Source organism: Candida oxycetoniae, assembly GCF_023343755.2.
Source record: "Candida oxycetoniae strain CBS 10844 chromosome Unknown scaffold16, whole genome shotgun sequence".
Taxonomy (NCBI): Eukaryota; Fungi; Ascomycota; class Pichiomycetes; order Serinales; family Debaryomycetaceae; genus Lodderomyces; species Lodderomyces oxycetoniae.
This window is the reverse complement of record NW_026055481.1, coordinates 102877-127703: the sequence shown is the minus strand read 5'-3', so window position 1 is coordinate 127703 and position 24827 is coordinate 102877. Positions and strand designations below refer to the sequence as shown.

Sequence of the window (24827 nt, the reverse complement as noted above, 5' to 3'; positions counted from 1 at the left end):
CAAAGCGAGATAGTGTTGTAACAAGCTACTGAGCAGACACTATCTCGCTCTGCTCGATAGTGTTGCGACAAGCTAATGAGTATTGCTCCACTATCGAGAGACACTATCTCGCTCTGCTCGATAGTGTCGAAACAAGCTACTGAGTGTATCTAGTCCATCTTGCTTCACTATCTCGCTCTGCTCAATAGTGGATGCTCGATAGTGTTGTAACAAGCTACCAGTGTTGCTTCATTATCTCGCTTTGAGATTAGCAGTGAAAAGGTAGTGAGAGGTAGTGAGAGGCTGAGGCTGAGGCTGAGGCTGAGACGTTTCAAAACATTTATACATTTATACCTCAAAATTCCATATTCTTTTTATATAACTTGTCCCAAATAGTTTCCTCTACTTTTGATTTGTATATTCCAGTTCAAATCCAAGTTAGAGAACCATTTTGAGTTAAAAGTATAGCTAACCAAACTGTTATTAAACTTTTCCAAATCTTCTAACTGGATTTTGACAATTATTGCTGTTTGAGATTCCTTGACCAATATCTCAAATGGACAAGATTCACCAATTAATCCATATAATTGTTTTAAACTGGAAGTTAGTAGAAGTTGCCATGTAGGGATATCAATGTCAATTTGCTGAAATTGGGAGGTTTGAGTTTCGTCGGTATATATTTTACAATCTGGAAACCTAAAAAAGTGTTAGTGGACCGCCACTATCGAGCAGAGCGAGATAGTGGAGCGACACTGACTAGCTGCCCACTATCGAGCAGAGCGAGATAGTGGAGCGACACTGACTAGCTGCCCACTATCGAGCAGAGCAACACTGACTACCTTGTTGTAGCACTAACTAGCTTGTTACAACAAGCTACTAGGTGTTGCTCCACTATCTCGCTTCGCTCAATAGTGGATGCTCAATAGTAGATGCTCAATAGTAGATGCTCAATAGTAGATGCTCAATAGTAGATGGAGAATGGTTATTACGTACACTTCAAGAGAAAGGTAGTACCATAAATCCTCTCTCAATATCACCTTACCAACCGTTTTCCCTAGCATCAATTCAATGAAAATACAATTATCTATCAATGCAATTATCTATCAACACAGTGAGCTATAGTGAGCTATTCAGTGGGCTATTCTATTCAGCTCTTTCTTCTTGTTATAGCCCAAGGCACTTGAAAATTTTATGGTTGAATTTTTTGTTTCTTTTTTTTCTTTCTTTTCTTTTCGCAGCCATTTCAATCGCTTTGGTTGGTGGGATGGATTTTGATGATGATATCGCTCGATGAAGATGAAGCATTAGGTGATGATTGTATTGAGTGTTCCAGAATACTACTGCTGTAATCCTCCTTCATAATATTATCGTCAATACCGTTATCATCAATACCGTTATCATCAATGACATTTTCATCACTGCTTCGTAGTGGACTAATTGGACTTTGAAATCCAAGCTGCAGATAATATTGCTGGTAAAGTGATTCTATGGGTAAACCTCCATGAGGGATACTTCTACCGGGGTTAATTTCAATTATTGGTATTACTCTTGGTTGGAGGGGAAAGTCGTTTAACTGTGATGGTTGAAGAGGAAAATTGTTTAACTGTGATGGTTGAAGAGGAAAGTTGTTCAATTGTGATGGTTGATGGGGAAAATTGTTCAATTGTGATGGTTGATGGGGAAAATTGTTCAATTGTGATGGTGGTATTGAAATAGAGCTTGGCGGTGGAGAAAATAAATTCGGTATAACGCTAGGCGGGCCGAATTGAGGTTGGTTCTCTAATCCACATGGCAGTGGCAGTACAATAACAAACGCAGATATGGGATACAATGAAGGAACCTCTCCATAATTACCCTTGAGTTTGTTGAGTTTGTTGATATTGGTATTGTTGTGCGGGAGCAAGTCATTCAATACTATGTTATATCTAAATTTATGACGCATTTTGAGTAGCTCCCATACTTGGTATATAATCTTCCGCATTGAATTTAGAAAATGGACGCAGGGGGGGGCCTCAACTAGTAGATACAAGGAGGCAGGGGAAGTCTTAACTAGTAGAGACAAGGTTTAGTAAAATGAACCGTTTTTCCCAAAGAAAACCGTTTGGTAATTGTGAAATTTTATGTTATGACCAAACATGAAGAATGTAAAAAAAAAAAAAACCATTCAACCATAACTGATAGTTGAAAATGCTAATAGTCAATAGCTCTACTAACAGTTAATAGCTCTACAAATAGTCAATAGCATTACCAACTGTTATGCTAATAACAGTAATAATGCTGCTTTTCAAAAATCTAGATGTATAAAATGTTTTCTTGACTACTTTTGCTTCCATCAATAATGGGCAAGCTCTTTAACTATAGCGAATCAACTTTTTATTAATTGGGTACAAAAAAAATGGCCCCATGCTAACAATACATTCCATCCCGTTTAAAAACTTTAACAGTTTAACACCCCTTCCGCCTTTCTTTGTATAGCTATTTCTAACCTATCAGACTTTAGTACCACCTCCCAACCTGTCCTCTTTAACACACGGATTTTTTAATTAGAGATTTCTTGATTTTTATTGTAACATACAATTTTTTTTTTATTTAGCGCCTCGACGTTGGAAAGGGAAACTGAACCCCCCCCCTGATTTTTTGCTTTACAACGACTAATATTTGGATTGAAACGTCACGTAGGTAACAAGCACTCTTAAACGGACTTCTTCTTTTTCTTCTTCTTTTCAGCTGTTTTATGAATCCCCAAAAAGAAAGCAGATGAGTTATCATGTCTTTAGCTGACGGAGAATACGATATAGATTTGTCGATTCTACTAAACGATGATAGTGTTACCAATAGTGTCCCCTATACTGAGCAGATAGCTCTTAGATACCAGTTTATACCACCTTCGATGGACCATACTAAGCCGCTCACGTTGTATCAAAAGGATAAGCAAGCTATTCTCAAAGCATCGTCAACAGAGGATGATAAAAATTCAATATTTTTTGAAGGAGCTCCTAATCTATATGACAAGGATGTTGCCAATAATAAGGAGTTTTACTTGACATATAGTGGCTCGGGAAGTACACTTCGACTAGAGCAGCTTCAGCGTTCGATTAAGCTCAACAAGAGTAGGTCACCAATGACGTTACAGAAGCGTGCCGATTTGATTGAAAAGGAGTTTGAACAGAGTCAAAAGAAGCAGAATCAACTGCTTCTTAAAGAGGATAAACTTGCAACAGAGAAACAGAGCTTGCCAAATAAAGTTTTGGTATCTACAAGCTCGCCAAATAAAGTTTTGGTAACTACAAGCTCGCCAAATAAAGCTGTAGTCTCTACAAGTTTGCAAAATCGCCCACAAGTTTCCAAAAGAAAAGTCAAAGAATTACCAACACAGAAACGGTCTACTATTACTTCTAGAGTATCTTCGAAACGGCCACCAACTAACATGAATAAAGCGCCCGAACCTCAAGAGTACAAGGAAGCGATTATTAGTGAATCTGACTTTGAAGACTTGGAAGATAAAGGGTTGGAATTTCCCGATATCAACATCGAAGAGGAGAAGCTAGAGGAAAAAATGGAGGAAAAAGTGGAGGAGAAAGTGGAGGTGGAGGTAAAGGAAAAAGTGGAGGAGGTGGAGGTAAAGAATGAACAAATTAAACCAGATCAAAATCCTCTGGAAATAGCCAATTTGGAAGCGAAAAAGCTTCCAAGTCGCAAGCGGTCAATAAATGATAGCAATATGGAGTTAGAAGACGATTTCAAGGATTTGGAAGATCAACTTCAAGAGGTTCTAGTAGAAGACAATGATGTAGAATTAAAGAGTGATACTTTAGACAAATTGAACAATCAGTTTGTCTCAGATGCAGATGATAGTGATTTTGAAACCTTCAACAACTCCCAGCATGTGCGAATTAATGAAGGGAATCCCTCTTCAATACGAAAGATATCAAATAATTTTAATACCACGTTTATTAATGGTAAGCCCAGAAGTTTAAGAGATTTGATGGGGGGAGGCAAAGATGAGGGCAGCAGCAGCGAAGAAGAGTAATACAACACACATTTTATAACTCTTTTTATAGAATAGAAAACTGGCAATATAATCCATCTCTTTCATATTCCTCTCAAGTTAACACCCGTAAGCAAAAGAAAAGACCGAAACCGGAGACCCTAACAGCGAAACCGGAAGCAAGAAACATTTTTTTTTCAATTTTTCACTTTTAAGAAACCCTTCAAGATGAACTTGGGGTTTACCATATTTGATGCAAGAAACGATAGAGCATTTGACAAATAGGTTAGATCGACTAAATGAGTTGTTATCCAATCAAGATGAAAAATCTACCACGTTGACGGGTCAAATTGACCATTTGAGACACCGACTAAATGGCATTTATCAAAGTCATCGGGATTATGCTAAATTGGAAACTATTTTGAAGGAGTTGAAGATTGCCAACAAATGCTCGCAATTGGAGCTGAAAACTGGTGACCAGCTCTCCCAGGATGTTAAAGAAGAGGAAATCATGTTATATTATGGCGATATCTTGGAAAATTACTCGAGTATGGTTGAATTGGAAAATATGGGGTATGATTCATTGATTGATAAGATAAATGTCATCATTTCTAACTCAAGTATCGAAGATATTAGAACAGAGCTCAAGCTGAGAGAAGAGCAAATAAGAAAGGTCCATCTAATATATAGGATCTTGGTGCTCAAAAATATGATGATTTACGAGAAATACGTAGCAAGTACAATCAACATGAACAAATTTTGGCTACATGTAAGCCAAAAATTGGCAACTGCTAATCAAGAGTTGAAAAAACGGCATGATAAGTTGAAAGAGGATAGTAGGTACTGAAGTTCAAAAGATAAGAATATAAAAGGATGCAATCAAATGGAATTGATTGCAAACTTACACACACGGGTTTGCTTGCTTCGCTCGATAGTGTCGATGGCAGTTGAGTTTGATTGCTCCACTCGATAGTGTCGGTGGCAGTTGAGCTTGATTGCTCCACTCGATAGTGTCGGTGGCAGTTGAGCTTGATTGCTTCGCTCGATAGTGTCGGTGGCAATTGGGCTTCCTTGCTATTCAAACAGAAATGGTTTTCCAAATATTCAAACCATCACCTCCAGTAGAAACCAAGCATCCAGGAATTTGCTGGTGCCATCTAACCTCTTTGACATCCTTCTGCCAATGTACAAACAATAATTGTGGTGGAATGTCATGTAACTCCTCCAACTCTTTTCTTTGTTGTGAAATCTCTTCATCGTCAGCTTCAACTGCTAAATCCCATAATGTCACAGTGTTATCTTCCGAACTAACTGCGATAATCGATTCATCCAAGGGGTTAAATGATATAGAGGTCACTGGCGCCTTGTGGAAATTGTAATTTGCCACGGGAGATACATTGGCCTGTGTGAAATTTCTCAAGTCCCAAACACTCCATGTACCATCATCGTGACCCGAGGCCAATAGATGATTTATCTTGGAACACCATGAAATGACGTTAACATCTGATTCAGATGCCTTGACAGAAATAGCTGGCTTGTGTTTTTTAGATCTAGTATCCCATATCCTTACATATCCATCACAACCAGCGGTTGCAAATACGGTGTTCTCTCCCGTTGACCATTGTATATCTTCAATTGAAGATTGCGAAGTGAAAAATGGTGTTTTATCAGTCACCCAGTTTGCTGTTGTTCTATTAGTTAAATATATCCTTCCTGACATATCTCCAGTTAATAACGCCCCAGTGTTGATTAAAGGCGACCAATCTAGACCATACCCTTCAACGTTTCCATGGGCTCGTATAGTATGTATTGGTCTTTTAGAAGGCTTGGGAACTACGAATCCCGGTGTATCAAAGGCCTTATATTGAGCCGATAAATCAAATATGTAAACTTCTCCGTTTTCGGACATTGTCGCCGTAAGGAATTCACCGGTTTGTTGGGCATGTGGACTCACCCTGATTCTATTAGTTGTATGCTTCAAGGGGATAGTCTCTGTATCCAAGATGGGATCAGCATCCATATCATCGTCATCATCGTCACCGTCATTTTCATCATCATTTTCATCATTATCGTCTTTAACCAATGTCTTTGCTAAACTGGAAGCCTTCATAGTTATTAGTTCATTGTCTTTGCTCTTTGATGCCTGAGTTGCAGTTGTTAAGTAAACAGTTGCAGGGTAATTTCTTCTTTCGTTTCCTAAACTGTCTGGTAAAATGTCCAAAGTCAAACACGGCCAAGGTAGATTAATATTATGCAACATCTCATAAACTGAAGGATCTGCCTCCAAAACTTCATCGGGACCGAGTGGCCTGCATCTATGTGGCAAATATATCGAGGACTCTGCTTCAACATTCTTCTTTTCTTTTGCTTCAATTTCTTCAATCTTTTTCGTAACTTGTTCTTCATCTGCCTCCTCTTGCTCTTCGTTATCATCGTCTAGTTCAATTATATCTTCGTCACTCTCAAAATCATCTCCATATGGATCTTCAAATCCACCGACATCCATATCATCGCCGTCACCATTACCATTACCACTTTCCTCTACTCGGTTATTGTGAGGAATTGAATCCTCAGAAACTTTTACTGATGTATTGGGTCCATTTTGATCGTTTAGATCTCCTTCAGCACCTCTCTTCGACATCTTGATACCAAACAGCCAACGCCTTTTCAAAAAGGAAACAAACCTCCGTCTCGTAACAAGCAAAAGGGTTAAAGGAAAACTCGCAAAAGGGAGCTAAAGCTTTTCAAAAAAAGAACCCAAGTCCTATAAGATGAGATGAGATGAGATGAGATGAGATGAGATGAGATGAGATGAAAAAAAAAAAAATTTTTCACTCTATCGAGCAGAGTAAAAGGAATTGGAGTTTTATCAAAAATACCAATTGGAAAAGCCAACTTGTGGACCAGGCCAGGATCTTACTTACGAGGGCGTTATTGAGTCCAAGATCAAGAGACGATGAATTGAGTGGTTTTCAGGAGTAAAAGTCTATTCCTTTGAATTGAGTAGTTTTTGGGAATAAAAGTTTTTGGTATTCTGCGTTTTCCCCTTTACTGGTTATGGATAGGTTGGCATTTTTGGATCAGGAACCGCCACCCGGCTATGTTGCCGGTGTTGGAAGAGGAGCAGTTGGTTTTAGTACCGGAGCCGACTTCAAGCGAGATAGGGAAGATTTTGATGAGGAAGAGGAGGATAACGATTTGGGGCTGGTAGACGATATTGACGAAGGAGGGTTGCTTTTGTCGCGTAAACGAGACTTGGACTTGGATGTTGAGGAGGAGGATAAGGCTTATGAGGAAATAGAGAGGAAACTACAGTCCAAGAGAAAACGACCGGCTATGGTGGTAGCATCCGCCGTGATTGCAAGCGTATCGGAAAAACCACGATTCAATGATTTGAAAGAGGAATTGAAAACTTTGACTGATGAGGATTGGTTACTGCTACCAGAAGCAGGTGATATGACTCGAAAGAATAAGCGACAGCGAATATTGGATCAACAACTGCAGAGATTCTATGCGGCACCTGATTCTATCTTAGCAAGTGCAAGTAACTTGGGAGGAAACAGCATTTCAAAGAAAGCAACTGAGTTGAGTGCAGAATTAGACAAACTTTTGCCAAGGCATTCTGCTATCACACAATCGTCCACTACACCAATGACAGAAGACGAATTCTTGGATGTTTCAGCAGTTGATAGAGATGCAAAATTTGCAGATTTGAAGAAAGGAAGATTGATACTTGCATCTTTAAGGAAAAGCGAGCCTTATAAATCAAGTTCATGGATCCAATCGGCAAGATTGGAAGAAGAGGCTAGAAACTATGATAAGGCAAGAGATATTATTCAACAGGGATGCAAAACGATTCCGGGAGATGAAGATGTGTGGCTTGAAAATGTACGTCTTAATATGAACGATACAGTTTACGTCAAAAATATGCTAAAAGAAGCTTTAAATTTTTGCCCCAAATCTGAAAAGCTCTGGCTAAAATGGGCGGAGTTGGAAACTGAAAATAAACAGAAAAGGAGAATTGTAATGAAGGGACTAGAGGATATACCAAAAAGCGTTGATCTTTGGAAAAAATTGGTAAATTTAGAGAACAACCAGAAAACTGTTGAAAAACTTTTGAGTAAAGCTGTTGAATTGTGTCCTCATGAATGGGAGTTTTGGCTAGCCTTAGTTAATATATCTACTTATACCGAAGCCAAACTGTATTTGAACAAGGCTCGAAAAGTGTTGCATGGAGAATTGAAAGTATGGACAGCGGCATGCAAGTTGGAAGAGCGTGAAAACACAAACATGTCAGAAACGAAGCTCATGAAGTTGACCGATAAGGCGGTGCAAGAAAACAAAGATGCCGGACCACAAGTATGGTATCGGGCTGCGAGTGAATGCTTGAAAGAAGGCTTTAACAAGACTAGCCGAGCATTGGTGAGTAGTTTTCTACATGCGCGCATAGTCGTTGACTCCAATGCGTTGATGAAAGAAGCGGACGAGCAAATCAAAAACGGGGATCTAGAAATTGGTCATTATATACTAGATTATTTGATTGGCGTTTGTCCGACAGATTTGCAAGTATGGGAAAGGCTACTAAACACGGTAAAAAAAACGATGAATTTGAAATCATTATGGACTTACTATGAAAAAGCAATCAGTTTAAATGTTGACACTGTGAGTCTTTACTTGATGTTTGCTCAAGATGTTTGGAAACTTTCCAAGGACGCTGAGCAAGCTCGTATTGTGCTTTCGAAAGCTGATGAGAAACTTGATCAGGACATTATTAAAGTAGCTGTTATAAACTTACTTTTCAACTCTGGTCAACTTGAAAAAGCAAAACAGTATGTTTCTAAAATTATCGAAACTGAAAAATCCAGAAACACCAAATTTTGGTACAAATACATACACATCTTGCGTTGTTTGGATTGCTCCTTGGATATGATTATCAGAGTGTCCAATGAAGCATTGACTTATTTTCCGACCAACTGGAAGTTGAGAGCACAAAACATTCAATTATTGGAAACAGGAAACGATACAAATGTTGCTGAAAAAGCTGCTGCTGAGGCTGTTAAAGCATGTCCTAGTTCGGCTACATTGTGGATCATGTATTCTGTTATAGTTGAAAAACGAGGTATTGTTATGAAAGCTAGATCTATTTTGGACTCTGCAATGTTGAAAATTTCCAACTCACCAGAATTGAATATTGCCAAAGTAGAATTAGAAAAACGCCAGAACAATATAACTACAGCCAAAAACCTAGCTAATAGGAATTTGAAGCAGTTTCCAGAAAATGCCTATGTTTGGTACCAATATTTATCGTTGATTCCAAAGATGTCATACAGAAAACCTGAATTTCTAAATGCTTTGCAAAAGACCCAAAATTCATCTGATATCTTGATGTACATTGGTGTTTTCTTTTGGCAAGATGGCAAGTTCCTTAAAGCAAAGTCATGGTTTGAAAGGAGTTTGACAGCTAATCCGAATAACGGTGATGCATGGGGATGGATGTACAATTATCTAAAGCAGTTTTCAGGAGAAGAAGAAAGAAATGCGTTTTTAGAAAAATACCGCTTGGAGAATGAGTGTGATAAAAGAGAGGGAAGGGTTTACAACATAGTGAAAAAGAATCCTAAAAACTACAACAAGTCACAACTTGAAATTCTTGAAATGGTTTCGTTGCTTTTACTAAAATTCTGAAGGTTGTTATTTTCTTTAATCAGTGGCATATCTTTTTCCCTTTTTCCCCTTTTTCCATTTTCCATTTTCCTTTTCTATTTATTTTGAGTGTTTATGCTGTATAATTTTAAATTTAATGAACTTAGTAGACATGGGAACTGACCTTTTGAAACCCATTGGTTAGCAGCCTCTTCACATAGAACCTTAAACTCGTAATCTCCATATGCTTTCAAAGACTTATTATCAATGTCTATAATAAGATAAGAATTTTTTTCCTTAGGCATATATTTGGAAACCAACTTTAACCTGGATGATAGCTCGTTTGGATTTAAGGTGCTTGGTAGGAATTCAAGCGAATAACCAAAGTACTTTGAGATAACTACAAGAATATCCCTAGACTTTGACGCGTACATTTCTCTCAATCTTTGTAATCTCTTTGCCAATTCGTCAATTTTTCGTTGAAGGTTGGATTTATCATCTTCTTGCCTTTCAAAGAGGGCCTTTGGAATGAGCTCGTTGTTTGACTTTTTCGAAATATACTCACTGATCAAACTTTCATTTTCTTTGCGTAGAGCATCAAGTGTTTCTTGTTTAACGAATTGGTCCTTTGCAAGTAAATTATTTTTTAGTTCCAAAATCTTCATTTGCTCCCGTTTTGCATCAATGTTTTGTTTCGATGACACCAATTCTTTCAAGTGCTTGTTCTCCAACTCAATTTTTTTCAAGTTAGAAGTAAGTTGAAAATTTTCCTTTTCCAAATCTAATGCTGTCTTTCGGAAGGAGTGTCCTTCAGGATGAAGTCTTTTATTACTATTACTATTACTATTAGTAGTAGCCACTGTCAGTGGTTCCAACTGTGAATGATTTCTTGATTCTAATTCGTCGATTTTGCGCTTGTATTCGTCTACAATATTCTCGAGATTTGTAACGTACTGAGCCATTTGCTTGTTTCCTTGGTCAGGTTCTTCTGATTTGTAAAGATCTTCCATTCCCTTCAACAGTGATCTCAAATTTTCTATTTCCTTTCCCGCCAACATCCTTGCTCTTTCTAAACCCACCACCTTATTTGACAAAACTTTTAGTTTTTCCTGCAAGCTGGAAATTGTTGGTAAATACTCCTTTTCAATCTCCACGATTACGTCTTCAAGCTCTTGCTTCAAATCGTTTACTTCAATGACTTTAGAATCGTATTTTTCTTGCAAAGTTGAGTTTCGAACCTGGAGATCCTTAAAAGTGCTTATGAACTTTTGTACTTTTATTGATTTGGTAATGTCTTCATCCTGAGTAGAGGCTTGGTTTGCGTCGTTATCAACAATTGCTGCAGCCAAAGTATTGAAATGCTCGTTATATTTTGCTTCAAGCTCGGCTTTTTCTATTTCCAATTTACAGCATTTAACACGCATTTCTTGAAACTCGGAAAGCTTATTGGTTAAGCTAATGTTTTTTTGCTGTAGTAGTTGAGATGAAGTCTTGTTTTGTAGTAACTGATCTATTTTTAATTGCAACTGATTATTTGTATGTTGTAGATGCTCGTTTTGGCTCATTAAACTTTGATTGATTTTGTTTAGAGAGTCATCTTGTTGGAAAAACTTTGTGTATTGTTCTAGTTTGTCGACAAAGTCTTGATTCGATTGTTGAAGAGTTTCAATCGTCTTTTGTTTAGTTTGCAAAGCTTTCGATAATTCGTCATTAAGCAGAATTTGGGCGTTCCAGTCGATAGACACTTGCTTGTGTTTGCGTATCAACCTGTCGTTCTTATCCACCAAATTCTGATACTTGGACTCCAATTCCTTATTCTTCAATTCCAAATTCCGGCATTTTTCACCAAGTTGATCAACTTTACTATTGGAGATTTCGGTTGAGTTTTGAACTTTGGACTCAAGTTGCTGATTCTCTTTGAAAAGAAAGTCCGAGTTCAACTTCAATTTCTTTATCTCGCTGTTTTTCGCCTTGATAGTTTCCTCATATTTGCAAGTTATAGAATCCCGTTCTTGCTGCCAGAGCTTCTTTTCAGCCTTCATCGATGATAATTGGAATTGTAACTTGGAAATCTCTAATTGCGTATCAATTTTCGCATTCTCAAGTTCATACTCTTGTGAAATACCCGTCCGTCGTGAGGGACTATCCACAAAGGGCGACGACATACTACCAGACATTTACCGCAGCCAAACAAACCCCTTGGTAACTAAAGCCATCCACCAATCCAATCTCCTTCCTAAGCCGGAGAAGCCCTTTGGCGCTTTCGGCGTTTGATTTTTGGAAATTTTTCAGTGTCGAGAAATTGTGTCGCAAAGTTTAAGAAAAATCTTTTTTCCGACAATCAATTGTCGCAAAGGTGTCGCAAAGCTTTGCAAATTTTTCCAAATCTTTTTTCCGACAATGAATTGTCGCGACGGTGTCAAATCTTTTTTCCGACAATGAATTGTCGCGACGGTGTCGCATAGTTTAAAATATATTTTTTCCGACACTCAACGAGGGGGGGATCACCGGCTAAGCTCTCGACTCCAATTGTATTTTACCCGAGGTTTTATATCCCTTTAAGTTCAAGGAGTAAGTTATTCAATTAGTATCCATTGGAAATGTCCAAGATGTATGTTTCAAGGTGCTTTTGATCTATATTTCGTATATGTTTAAGTACTAATTTGTTTGATTTCTAGTCCCAGGAATTTTAAGCTCCTTGAAGAGTTGGAGAAGGGTGAAAAAGGTTTGGGCGCTGAATCGATATCTTATGGATTAACCAATCAAGATGATATTACAATGACAAATTGGAATGGAACTATTCTTGGTCCCCCTCATTCGAATCATGAGAATAGGATTTATTCGCTAAGTATAATATGCGACAAAAATTACCCAGAATTACCACCTAAAGTGAGGTTTGTTTCCAGAATAAACTTGCCCTGTGTCGATCCTCGGGGAAACGTTATTATCGATGAATTTGACACGTTGAAAAACTGGAAGAGATCATATACTATGGAGACTGTGTTGTTGGAGTTGAGGAAATGCATGGCTTCCCCAAGTAACAAGAAGTTGATCCAACCTCCTGAGGGAGCAACTTATTAGCGGGAAAAACTTGCAAACGAAAGCAACCCAAAAGCAACCCACAAGCCCGTTTCTACAAGCTCGTTCTGCAAGCTCGTTTCTACAAGCTCGTTTCTACAAGCTCGTTCTGCAAGCTCGTTTCTACAAGCTCGTTCTGCAAGCTCGTTTCTACAAGCTCGTTTCTACAAGCTCGTTCTGCAAGCTCGTTTCTACAAGCTCGTTCTGCAAGCTCGTTTCTACAAGCTCGTTTCTACAAGCTCGTTCTACAAGCTCGTTTCTGCAAGCTCATTTCTGCAAGCTCGTTTCTACAAGCTCGTTTCTGCAAGCTCATTTGTAGAAACAAGTAATATTAACAATACCATACGTTAAATCGCTAGTCAGTGTGCTCCACTATCTCGCTCTGCTCGATAGTGTCGTTGGCATAGTTTCTAGAGTTTTGTTTCTTATTACTCAAATGCATATATAGTATAGATTACTTATCTAGATAAAAAAAAACCCCATTCTATTTATCCCCCTCTATTTACCCCCCTCTATCTATCCCCTTGTATCTTTTCCCCAACACTGATCATATCTGTCCCTCCGACTCCGACTCTATCAACTCTTTAAGCTCCCTTTCGGCAGCTAAAAATTCCTCAACGTATTTAGAATACTTTGAATCCTTCTCCATTAAATCACTATTCGTTTTGGCATTGGTTACCTCGATGTTTATCCACTTCTCGCCATAAACTTTCTCGCCGTTGCCAAGTTTCTCCACTGTTGGCGTTAAACACCTTTGAAATATCCTCTTAAACGGTAGACATATTATTTCTGGCGTACTTCGATACCCTCCACTACTGGCTCGAAACGTACATTCATGTTGAGTGAGAGACATAATGTGACATTTGTACAGTTCCGGATTCTGTAATGGTTCCTTGTACTGACGCTTGATCTCTTCAAGATCATAAACAGGTACAGGTGGCGCCATATCCTCTGATCCTCTACTGAATATCGGCACCAAAAATTATCAACTTGTCGGACCTAGAGATATCATGAAAAATGCTACCAAATGTGCATCCATTACTAAATACGAAGAGAGTGATGATGATGATGATGATGATGATGATACTCCACCTTTTCTCAACATCTCACGTTGATACCCAGTCTCTTTTCGCCTTCTCTCAATTCAAACATCACCTGAGATGCCACAAATAAGGAAATTGACGAGACTACAAAAAAGGAAAGTCCCAGCAAGGTTTCAAAAATCTTTTTAATCAATTGTAAAGTGCCGTCCTTGCCCAAACAGAACCCTACAAGATTTGCAATCATCATCATCCAAATGTTAACCACGGCTCCTAACCCACATAAGTACCTAAACCACGGTTCTTGGTTATACTTTCTAAAATAAACAGTTGCAGCAAGCTCGGGAATCAAGAAAGCCACTACTAACCAACCCCACATCAATAATCTCAATTCAATGTCATGCCATATTGCAACAAAACTGAATACAAATAAACTATTCAAGATTCGGTAGTTTCCACCTCCGCCCATGGGCACGTATATATATCTAATAACCCATCGATTAAAAGACCTGTGCCACGCTCTCCAAAATGCCAATGCTGAAAAGTTGTTATCCATGCAGCGTATCATATTCTCCGGCGGATCAATGCCATCAACCAAGCTCCAGAATCTGAATAGTCGCCACGGTATGAGTAATTTGAGCCATATGATATTCAAGTTGAACATACCAATCATCGAGATCTCAAAAGGCGAGTCACCACTCCATGCTTTTGTTTTCGATACTGCAACAACATACATGAAATGTAGGATAAACTCCATGACTAATAAACAAAATACAAATCGGAGAAAGTAAAGGAAAATAGCCTTGTAATCCTTGACTGTAGCTGATTGTTGATAGTTTGACTGGTATATGTAGTCATTGAATGTAACTATAGGACCGGCGATAAACAACGGGGCGTATGTTATATATGCCAAGTAATTGAATATATTATAATCTTCCAAAGGTAATGGAGCCACTAACCGTTCACGATCGTTGAGATTAACAAGTGTCCCATTCTTATCCTCAGGATTACAAAGCCTGTTTTCGCTCTCAATATAATCAAGATTGAACGATATCATGCGGAGCAATGTGAAATTGTAAAAAACGTCCCATCTTGCAATAATACCTTTGAAACCCTTGTCTAAAAATGGTATTCCAAACTTGAAAGTGCCGTACCAGTCATTAAAGAATAAGGTCGACACCCCATAAATCCACGTCATCCATATAGCCATTCTACGGTTTTTGACATACTTACCAATTAAGTAGCTAATAGTCAAATGCATGCATATCTTGAGAACATTGACCCCATGAGCTCCAATCAAAAAGATTATACCAAAACCAAGGTCAAAATAGCTTCTCTTTTTTATAGATAAAATTGGCGTCAAGATCTTTCTCAAGGATACATGTAAAACAATTAGCAAACATAATAAAGGGAAATTGTCTCTGAAAAATCGATACTGCTGATCTGAATTATCAACTTTTCTACCAAATAACCAGCCTTGACTTAGAAGGTGCTGAAAGCGCGGATAATTCGGATTGGTTTCATTTGAAGCACTCATTCCTGCTTTAAACATCAACGGCACAGCTACAATGAACACACCATAGTATATTTTAAACTCTAACGTCGACCATTTGGAAGGTTTTGAAGCTTCTTTAATAATTTGCTGTCTCTTTGAGTTATTACAAGAAGGTTTGAGCCTCGAGTCTAAGGTTTCGAGAGAGAAAAAGCGGCCCAAATCGTGGAGAAAATTCATATCTGAGACGGTAAATCCCAAAATGACAATGAAAAGATGCTTACAACAACCAATATCTTCAAATATATTGGTCCCCCCGCCAATTGAACTTTCCTGATTATACCAATTTGGTATATATATATATTTTTTTTTTTGCTCTATTAGCCGCCGACTGGAAAAATAAAAAAAAGTGTCAAGATGAAGATGAGATTGAAGAAGGACGAGGTACTCAACGGTGTGGTGATTGAGAGTATTTAGAGATGACTAAAGAGGAAGAATCTGCTAGTGATTTCACCAGAAGGCCGAATCCTAAAGGGTGGACATTACCAAAAGCTCCTTATAATCCGTATGATCCAGCGGATGTACGTCCAGCTCAAGGGTATCCATCAGAATATAATTTGCCAGGACAGCAACCCAAGGGGTTTTCTTCTATACCGAGGCAGCCAACACAGTACCAGAAGGTGAATGAGACAATGGAACGACTTAATTATACAGCCAGGCCACGTTCGGATCTATATCCTGGGCAATATAAAGTCTTGCGTAGAGTCGATACCAATAGAAATCTCAACATTGGCTCACGTTGGTTTGGAACATTTTTGGGTGGGTCAATAGTAATATATTTTGTTTTCTTTTATAGGTGGAACGAGGGGAGAGAAAATGTCTTTACAGGTTTCTATAGAAGCCAACTATGGTTGAAGGAGAAATTATTTGGGTTAACCAAAGAGCAGTACGATGACTTGCATTTCCCACATCAGAGCCACACCATGGTGAAGGGTGTTAAAGACGCACTATATATCCCTGAGGATATGAGAAAGACTCAAGAAGGCCAGTTTGCCTTGAATAGACCTAGTGAAAGACATATATTAGAAGCGGAAAGAATCCAGCAAGAGAGGGAGGAAGAGCTCTTATCGAAAAGCTAGTAAATAACGAAAAGGAGCTTGTAAAAAGCAGTCCCTTTGGGTATGTAGGATATAGGGCGGGGGTATAAATTGACGAATAATAAACCCCTCGAAAATTCTTTGTTGATTGAAAACTCCGTTGGCGAAACCTCTGTTGATTCAAAAACTCCATTCGCCAAAACCTCTGTTAACAAAAACTCCGTTCATGAAACCTGTGCGAATTAAAACTCCGCTCATAAAACCTCTATTAATGAAAACACCGCTTATGAAACCTCTACTAGCTGAAACACCGTCAAACAAACCTTTGTTAAACGAAGCCTTGATAATTAAGCCTTTGCAAACAGGAAGTGCTAAATATCTATTAACCAACTTAATATAGACTGAACATACACTCCTATCCTATATAAAATCATTATCATTATTAGCACAAGACGAAGAGAGGACTCGATACCACTGCAACAGTAGAAGAGTACCACAAAAGAGTGCAACAGAAGAGGAAACAATCGAGTACTGGAAAAATCGTTATGGCATTAACAAACAAAATCTTACAATGAAAAATTTCAATCTTTTACACCTATTTCTAAAAACGGTAAACTTGTAGAACCTCCCCAGGGACATTTTGAGCACCTTTCATGACACTGATATCTCCTACTACGAAAGGGCAAGATGTTGGAATCCTCCATCCGAAAGTACTACTATTCTCCGCAGGTATTGCTGTTTCGGCAATATTGGGGTATCGCATATATAGACGGTATTTCAAGAGAATTCGAACAATACTTGATCTCACTCCCGAGATTCTTGAAGACAACCAAAAGTTATATGGATATGTTACTCGTGTAGGAGACGGAGATAACTTTCGGTTTTACCATACTCCAGGTGGGTGGCTTCTTGGTTGGGGCTGGTTGAGACATGTTCCCCTTAAGAATAAGATAATTATGCGTGATGAGACTTTAATGATTAGATTATGTGGCGTTGATGCCCCAGAACGCGCTCATTTTGGTAAACCCGCCCAACCATTTAGTGAAGATGCTTTGGAGTGGTTGAGAAATTATGTTTACGGGAGATATGTGACTATCACGCCGTATCTGATTGACCAGTATAAAAGAATAGTAGCTCGGTGTCAAGTCTGGAAATGGTCAGGTAAAAAGGATGTGTCAGCTGAGATGTTGAAGAATGGTGTCGCGATTGTTTACGAAGGGAAAGCAAATGCGGAATTTGGAGACTGTGAGGATTGGTACCGACGGTTAGAAAAAAGAGCCAAGTGGTTCAAAAGAGGTGTCTGGTCTTTAGGTTCGAAAATGATAACTCCAGGAGACTTCAAGAGGGTTCATTATCGGGGAGAATAAAAAAAAAAAAAAATCGACAAATTGACCTGTATTTCTTCTAAGAGGAAGAGGGGGAGGGGGAACTTGAAAAGTTTTCAACACAATCCAGTTTTTCAAGCAAGCAATTCGGATACAGCTTTGGATAAGGCTTCGACATTGTCTTTGGTATCAGCTTCAGCATAAATACGCACTGCATCTTCTGTACCAGAAGCTCTAACAAACGATCTTCCCTTTGGGTACTTGGAAACCAACTCATCTATTTTCGACTGCATGCCTTCTGGCTTAACTAAAGTTCTTTCGGCATTGGTTGTTTGAAAAATTGATCTATCAGGAACAACGACTTTTGTTAGTTTATTAGGTAAGTCTTGATAAGCATTATTCCATTGCTCGGGGGTTAGTTTTAAATAATGGACTATGGCCAACACGGCTAACGAATCTGAAATCGCATCACCAACAGTTTGGTTTATTAATTGACTAAACGTTTGTAATACCTCAACTGCTTTTTCTTCTTTTGGAGAAGTGGACTTGTATTCTGATATTTTTCGCTCTGCTTCGGAACTAAAGAGAACAGTTCCATGACCGTTGGCTTCGAAGTATATTCCAATGTCAAATTTTTCAGCTTCACTGTGTAAATGTTTGACACCAGTTGGTGTGCAGCGTACTGGAAGTTTCAACTTTTTTTCAACATACTCTGATGATGAACCATTGGCATAAGCTGTCTGAACGATTCCTATATCTAAGGACAATTTCGATGAATCGATTGTTTTGAATAGCTGTTGCAAAAACAACGCAATCAAGGTGGCAATTTTATCTCCATCTAGCAATACAAACTGATCTTGCTCTGTTTTGAAATAACAAATCAATCTGTCTGCATCACCATCAAAGGAAGCATACAACTTGTTAGCAACTGGCTCGACATTTTTGGGCAATTTTTGATTTGTCTTGACAAAATCAGCACCACATTCATAATTCAACAAATCGGCTACCTCATAGTCGCCATTAACAACATGAAAGTCTATTTCGTCGGCAAGGTAGGTTTGCAAAAGCTCCTTTACTTTGGGTGCGCCAACACCGTTGGCTGCATCAATTGTTATATCAATCTTGTCGCCGCCATCTCCATCCCCTTTTGATAATTTGTAAATTTTCTTAAAAGCGTCAGCTAGCTTTGTATAATACCCTGTTTCATTTGGCTTTCCAAAGTCTGGATCATTAAAAGTTCTAGTAAGGTAATGTAACTCTGGCGTTGTTAAAAGTTTGAAATCTTTGAATTTCGTATTTGGTACGCTTTTGAACCCATCGATTGTGGACTCACTTAACCTAGGGCTACTTTCTCTTGAATCCCTACCAATAACAATGCTACTTTCAACACCCAAATCGATATTCAATTGCTCACATAATTTCTCGACATTTTTCACCAATTCATCGTTTGGGGAATTTGCCAATTGCGTAGCATAGGATTCCCATTGACTTTCTAACATACTCCCCATTGGGTCAACTACCTTGACACCATTATCCTGAGGCGGATTATGGGATGCCGTAACCATCACACCAACAGTTTTACCGCCCAAATACTTAGACCTCAAGCTAGCTAAAATTCCAACAACATAATTAACATAATCCAAATCTTTAGCATTCATACGAAACCCTGCTGTTCCATAAGAAAATTTAACATTATCTGGCTTGACATGGCGAGTCAATTGTACACTAATAAGCTCTTGTAACGACATCTTAGACTTCCAAACCTCACAAACTTGACTAGGAATAACCTCTAAAGTTTTGCAATGACTTTCAAGGCTTCTTCTACTTGTTCATTTTAACTCTTTACGTGGCACAGTGAAAAATTTTTGGATCGAGCCGCACAAGTAACCAGATCTGGATCGAGCCGCACAGGTAAACAAATTTGGATCGAGCCGCACAAGTAAGCGAATTTGGATTGGCTCTGCTCATCTCATTTGGGTGATGGTGATGGGCTCTTTTATTCAAAGCAATATCAGTTATATCGGTCGAAGAAGCAAGATCCATGTTACAAAAGCGAGACGTGTTTAGGAGATTGAAGTCTTCATCGGTAAGGACTCCATCGTTTCATAGGAAAAATGCCAACGCCCCGGTCAAGGTGAAATCGAAGCATCAACAAGGACTACAAGAACAGTCATCTATTACAAATACCACTACCTCCTCCTCCCCGTTTACACAGGAGCTTTTGATGACAGGTAGGCCCAACTGGGACAAAGCACCGTCTCAATTGAAACAACGCTACAGAGGTATATTCCTTGTTCTCTTGTCCATCCCAATAATAGCAGTTACATCCTTTGTTATGTACCAAAGGTTAGAAGGTAAGTCGACAAAGAAGATCCAACAGGGCGAGCTATTAGAAAACGGAACTAAAAGAGATTTTGATGAAGCGGAAAAATATAAAGTCGAAAAGGAATCATTCATGTATAAGATATTTGGCAGGGATTTCTTTCTCGACGGGTTCACTAGTAAGACGATGAAGAATGATCAAGAACAGGAAGAAAAAAAAAACACGCATTAGATAGGAAGTAGTCTAAATAAAGCAGGTAATGGGAGGCTAAGAAGCAGGTAATGGGAGGCTAAGAAGCAAGTAACGTGTATGTATGGAGGGGTAAGGGTGTTGTTTCCACACAGGTTAACCGTCATTCAAAAGACTTTAGCAAGTTTTCATCGTTGTATCTTGAACCCAATGAAGATGACAAGGGACGTTCAGGAGAGGCGGAATTATAGCTCAATTTTCTCGCATACGTCAAGTTTGGGATCTTCATTTCATTTAGTAGAGAATTGGGTCTTCCAATTACAGTAGCAGTCGAGCTAGTGCGTGATCTTGAGATATAAAATGGGTCATTACGGCGGTGATATTGTACTGTAGTGTCTAGATTTGGCAGACTCAATTGTAAACTTGTACCATTTTTGATACGGAAGGGAGATTGGAAAACCACATGAGATGCATTGATTGCAGGAATTTGTGTATAGCCTTTACGTTTAGATATAACTGGGTAGCCAAGCTGTATATAGCTGGGATGGATTCTAGGTAGTTTGGAAGGTTTTCTTATACTCGAGTTTAAGACATTTTCAAAATATGCAGTGATATCAAATGGGGCCAGTTCCAGGTGTTTGCTTGTTACTTTTCGTTGCTGCACTGGTGTCTTGACTAAAGTTTCTTCTTCGTCTTCCTTTTTGCGTTCATTGACATAATCATATACTTGAATCAATGAATTTCTCAAGTTTTTGCCACAGGACTTGTCAGTTTCATTATCAGTAAATATGTCAACCATTTTATCTTTTTTCAAAACACTCAATGGCATTGTTACTGACTCCACATCTACATTAAAATCAATACCTAGTCCATTGCTTGTGAGTCTCTCGAAATAACCTTGCGATTCTCCTCTTGATTTAGTTTGAAATTGGCGCAAGCCTTTGCTATCGCATGTTTTGTCCCGAGTATCCTGCGTTAAATGCTGTTTTCTGGAAAAGCCTTCGGGGTCAGGAGCCTTTGCTCGTGTTATCAAGTCATTCACCTCCATCCATTTTGGTTGTAATTGCTTATAAAATTGTGCCAGTAAACTTTTATCGGTGATAATATTCTCATGTATAGCATTTTGAATCAAGTAAACTGAGTTTGCACATACTTTGTATCTACCACCTACATCTTCGTTGACAACAGAGCTTGCGTTGCAACTAGCGGAATCCCAAAATGCCAATACATCTATCAACTCATTACACTCCTGTTCAATCTGTTCTATCAAGTAATTGAATATCTGATTCCACTTTGAATCTATATTTTCCACTTTCAAGATTTTCATTTGGATCTGGAGGTAATTCCATTTGTCCAACATGGATTCATAACTTAGCAATACTTTCTCTCTAGATTCTTGGAAAAGGCTTTGTGAACATGCATTATTGAACTCTTCAATTTGAGAGGGTACAATGTTTAGCGAGATGGACAACGGTTCAATCTTTTCCACTAACGCCATATACTCTTCATAAATCTTTTCATCTAAATCGTTAAAAGTGGGTAATCGCATTGACTTGATTTTATTCGTGCTTGTAAATTCATTGATCTTCATTTTGGAAACTATATCAGCCAAACTGAAATTTGCTAAAACTCTCTGGGGGCTTGTAAGTTTATACTCCTTCAACTTGACGACGCTCTTGATATAGTCTTCAATTTTCACCTTTAGCGACCTGATAACATTCTCAATCAACTCATGATACTTTATTGAAATGTCCAAGTTCTTTTTCAACAAAATCAGCGATTTCTTGACATCCAACAATAAATCACTCGCTTCTTCAAATTTTCGTATTAGATTGTTCTGGTTTATATCGGTTAAGGGTTCTGCGACTTCAACCACTAGCAAAAGCCTGGAGATTATCGAGTCGATGCTATCCAAATTTCGAAGCAAATCAATCAAGGCATTTTTACCTTCAAAATACCAATCTAGTAAGTTTTGAGCATTTTTGGACACTTGTTTGATATTGTTAAAAACCATAATCAAGTCGTTCAAGTATAAGTCAATATCATCGAGAACCTTGTTGATTTTAAAGAGATCATGTTGCAGTAGCTGTACTGAGGAAGATGGACTCGGCTCGGTTATGTTGATTAGCTCGTCAAAAAAGGAGAAATTCGCTATTGACGTTAGTAGGTGCGATAGCTTGAGTGTGGGAGCCCGAATCATATTAGCATGTCAAACAAGAAAGGCTCTATTTTTTTTTTAATATATATCTTTATCTTTATCTTTATATAGATTGTAGTGGGGGGGGGACACTAAGGCCTTTTCTCAACTTTATAAGATTGTAATGGGTAGTGGGTTATATCAGTAAAGTGATGCGTAATTTTAGCTGAAATGTTGAACGGCTCTTTGATGTAAAGCTATTGTGCGAAATATGTTTCTGTTATATACTATGTGTGCTGCGAAATGATGTGTTTGCTATGTAAGATGTACTTTGTGTGATAGTTTGATATGGCCTCACCAAATCGTATATCAAACAATTTTGATCTATACATTTTGATGTTTCAGATTTGATTCAAATGTAAAGCATCAACGGGAAAAAAACAAGCTTATCAAACAGTGGGGTCGAAATAGTTTGAGGGTGAATGTCTAAAAATGTTGTTTAGTGTTTATAGAGCAAGCGATCGAATTGATGTAGTTGTGTGGCAGAGAACAATGCTCCACTATCGAGCAGAGCGACACTATCGAGCAGAGCGACACTATCGAGCAGAGCGAGATAGTGGAGCATTGATTGTCTTCGACACTATCGAGCAGAGCGAGATAGTGGAGCATTGACTGCCTTCAACACTATCGAGCAGAGCGAGATAGTGGAGCATTGATTGTCTTTGAAACTATTGAGCAGAGCGAAGCGACTGCCTATGACATGGTCTCGCTCTGCTTGATAGTGAAGCATTGATTGCCTTTGACATGATCTCGCTCTACTCGATAGTAGAGCATTGATTGCCTTTGACACACTCGGTAAAAATTTAATAATATAAGTATATATGAATATATATAGCACATATATTGCATATATAAAAGTATAGATTTATGTATTTATATATATAGCACTTATGACTTGTATATACAACACATATATAAATACATGTGCTATATGTTATTACAAATATCAGTCGAGTGTGGCTAATTGGGAAGGCAGCCGTCAACTGATATGTATAGGTTTTATATAGTTTATATACCCAATTCTTAAACAGACTTCAAGTGAATAACATTTCACCTACGTTTTTGGCATTTGTTGCCTAGTTGAAGATACAGTAGTTGAACACCATTATCGAGCAACGCTGACTAGCCGCCACGGACACTATCGACACTATCGAGCGAAGCGAGATAGTGGAGCAACACTAGCTGCCTCCAACACTATCGTCTTTATCTCGCTTCACTCGATAGTAGAGCACACTAGCTGCCTCCAACACTATCGTCTTTATCTTGCTTCACTCGATAGTGACGATAGTGTGACTCGCTACCAACTGTCCGATGCGATGAGATGCAAAAAAAAACCGATAAAAGTATTAGAGATGAGATGAGATAAGAGAAGAATACAATTTAGAGAAACAAGAAGATAACCGACAGCTATATCTCATGGGTAAAGCGCCACATAAGAAGTTCACAACAAATGCAAACCCTACGGGAAATACTGTAGCCGCTGATAAACATGTCAACTCTGTTTTCAAGTTTAATACGAATTTAGGCCAACATATTTTGAAGAACCCCTTGGTTGCCCAGGGTATCGTTGACAAAGCTCAGATCAGGCCAAGTGATACGGTTTTGGAAGTAGGTCCCGGTACAGGTAATTTGACTATAAGAATCCTAGAAAAAGCAAGAAAAGTCATTGCTTCGGAAATGGATCCAAGAATGGCAGCTGAATTAACTAAAAGAGTTCATGGAACCCCGCAAGAAAAGAAATTGGAAATCTTGCTTGGGGATTTTATCAAAACAGATTTACCTTATTTCGACATATGTATATCAAACACTCCCTACCAGATATCGTCTCCGCTAGTGTTTAAATTATTGAACCAACCTAAACCACCGAGAGTATCCATCCTCATGTTTCAAAGAGAGTTTGCAATGAGATTGGTAGCAAGACCTGGAGATGAATTGTATTGCAGATTATCTGCCAATGTACAAATGTGGGCTAACGTAACACATATAATGAAAGTGGGTAAGAATAACTTCAGACCCCCTCCGAAAGTTGAATCAAGTGTGGTTAGGATAGAGACTAAGAATCCAAGACCAAATATTGACTTTAATGAATGGGATGGGTTGTTGAGAGTCGTGTTTGTGAGAAAGAATAAAACCATTGCTGCTGGATTTAAAAGTCTGAATGTGGTTGATATATTGGAGAAGAATTATAAGACTTGGTTGGCTACACAAGAGCTAGCCAATGACGACAAAATGGTGGTCGATGATCGATCAACCTTGAAGGATGTGGTGAAGGAGAAAATCGCAAAAGTATTGACGGAAACAGGTTTTGCAGATAAGAGGGCAGGTAAACTAGATCAAACGGATTTTTTAAAGTTGTTATATGCTTTTCATCAAGTTGGTATACATTTTGCATAAAACAATAAACCATTTATTTTACGCCTTTTAATGAAGCTGCAAGCGACACTATAGAGCGGAGCGAGATAGTGGAGCACATTGC

At 38.5% G+C, this 24827-nt stretch overlaps 14 protein-coding genes across 14 annotated transcripts; 8 read left to right on the top strand and 6 right to left on the bottom strand. All coding sequences in view use genetic code 12, as the record gives it.

The window, feature by feature from the left end:
* Nucleotides 1-1222: 1222 nt before the first annotated feature.
* Nucleotides 1223-1921, bottom strand: KGF56_004234 (uncharacterized protein; the record flags this gene model as incomplete). Its single annotated transcript, XM_049325652.1, has 1 exon — nt 1223-1921. The coding sequence occupies one exon, from the start codon at nt 1919-1921 to the stop codon at nt 1223-1225; it is 699 nt and encodes a 232-aa protein (XP_049178728.1).
* Nucleotides 1922-2746: 825 nt separating this feature from the next.
* KGF56_004233 (uncharacterized protein) lies at nt 2747-4009 on the top strand (the record flags this gene model as incomplete). The annotated part of the gene is made up of 1 exon (XM_049325651.1): nt 2747-4009. The coding sequence occupies one exon, from the start codon at nt 2747-2749 to the stop codon at nt 4007-4009; it is 1263 nt and encodes a 420-aa protein (XP_049178727.1).
* A 211-nt stretch (nt 4010-4220) lies between these two features.
* Nucleotides 4221-4814, top strand: KGF56_004232 (uncharacterized protein; the record flags this gene model as incomplete). The annotated part of the gene is made up of 1 exon (XM_049325649.1): nt 4221-4814. One exon carries the CDS (start codon nt 4221-4223, stop codon nt 4812-4814), a length of 594 nt encoding a protein of 197 aa, XP_049178726.1.
* A 231-nt stretch (nt 4815-5045) lies between these two features.
* On the bottom strand, nt 5046-6608 carry KGF56_004231 (ribosome biosynthesis protein; the record flags this gene model as incomplete). Its single annotated transcript, XM_049325648.1, has 1 exon — nt 5046-6608. The coding sequence occupies one exon, from the start codon at nt 6606-6608 to the stop codon at nt 5046-5048; it is 1563 nt and encodes a 520-aa protein (XP_049178725.1).
* Nucleotides 6609-7024: 416 nt separating this feature from the next.
* Nucleotides 7025-9652, top strand: KGF56_004230 (U4/U6-U5 snRNP complex subunit; the record flags this gene model as incomplete). Its single annotated transcript, XM_049325647.1, has 1 exon — nt 7025-9652. One exon carries the CDS (start codon nt 7025-7027, stop codon nt 9650-9652), a length of 2628 nt encoding a protein of 875 aa, XP_049178724.1.
* A 74-nt stretch (nt 9653-9726) lies between these two features.
* KGF56_004229 (coiled-coil domain-containing protein) lies at nt 9727-11787 on the bottom strand (the record flags this gene model as incomplete). Its single annotated transcript, XM_049325646.1, has 1 exon — nt 9727-11787. The coding sequence occupies one exon, from the start codon at nt 11785-11787 to the stop codon at nt 9727-9729; it is 2061 nt and encodes a 686-aa protein (XP_049178723.1).
* Nucleotides 11788-12210: 423 nt separating this feature from the next.
* On the top strand, nt 12211-12691 carry KGF56_004228 (E2 ubiquitin-conjugating protein; the record flags this gene model as incomplete). The annotated part of the gene is made up of 2 exons (XM_049325645.1): nt 12211-12221; nt 12289-12691. The coding sequence occupies 2 exons, from the start codon at nt 12211-12213 to the stop codon at nt 12689-12691; spliced, it is 414 nt and encodes a 137-aa protein (XP_049178722.1).
* A 544-nt stretch (nt 12692-13235) lies between these two features.
* KGF56_004227 (GUP1) lies at nt 13236-15460 on the bottom strand (the record flags this gene model as incomplete). The annotated part of the gene is made up of 2 exons (XM_049325644.1): nt 13236-13647; nt 14019-15460. 2 exons carry the CDS (start codon nt 15458-15460, stop codon nt 13236-13238), a joined length of 1854 nt encoding a protein of 617 aa, XP_049178721.1.
* A 239-nt stretch (nt 15461-15699) lies between these two features.
* MCU1 (Mcu1p) lies at nt 15700-16359 on the top strand (the record flags this gene model as incomplete). The annotated part of the gene is made up of 1 exon (XM_049325643.1): nt 15700-16359. The coding sequence occupies one exon, from the start codon at nt 15700-15702 to the stop codon at nt 16357-16359; it is 660 nt and encodes a 219-aa protein (XP_049178720.1).
* Nucleotides 16360-16970: 611 nt separating this feature from the next.
* KGF56_004225 (uncharacterized protein) lies at nt 16971-17684 on the top strand (the record flags this gene model as incomplete). The annotated part of the gene is made up of 1 exon (XM_049325642.1): nt 16971-17684. The coding sequence occupies one exon, from the start codon at nt 16971-16973 to the stop codon at nt 17682-17684; it is 714 nt and encodes a 237-aa protein (XP_049178719.1).
* Nucleotides 17685-17776: 92 nt separating this feature from the next.
* On the bottom strand, nt 17777-19390 carry AGM1 (phosphoacetylglucosamine mutase; the record flags this gene model as incomplete). The annotated part of the gene is made up of 1 exon (XM_049325641.1): nt 17777-19390. The coding sequence occupies one exon, from the start codon at nt 19388-19390 to the stop codon at nt 17777-17779; it is 1614 nt and encodes a 537-aa protein (XP_049178718.1).
* Nucleotides 19391-19683: 293 nt separating this feature from the next.
* On the top strand, nt 19684-20196 carry KGF56_004223 (uncharacterized protein; the record flags this gene model as incomplete). The annotated part of the gene is made up of 1 exon (XM_049325640.1): nt 19684-20196. The coding sequence occupies one exon, from the start codon at nt 19684-19686 to the stop codon at nt 20194-20196; it is 513 nt and encodes a 170-aa protein (XP_049178717.1).
* A 121-nt stretch (nt 20197-20317) lies between these two features.
* On the bottom strand, nt 20318-22354 carry KAR9 (Kar9p; the record flags this gene model as incomplete). Its single annotated transcript, XM_049325638.1, has 1 exon — nt 20318-22354. The coding sequence occupies one exon, from the start codon at nt 22352-22354 to the stop codon at nt 20318-20320; it is 2037 nt and encodes a 678-aa protein (XP_049178716.1).
* Nucleotides 22355-23767: 1413 nt separating this feature from the next.
* Nucleotides 23768-24745, top strand: DIM1 (putative dimethyladenosine transferase; the record flags this gene model as incomplete). The annotated part of the gene is made up of 1 exon (XM_049325637.1): nt 23768-24745. The coding sequence occupies one exon, from the start codon at nt 23768-23770 to the stop codon at nt 24743-24745; it is 978 nt and encodes a 325-aa protein (XP_049178715.1).
* Between the last annotated feature and the right edge of the window lie 82 nt (nt 24746-24827).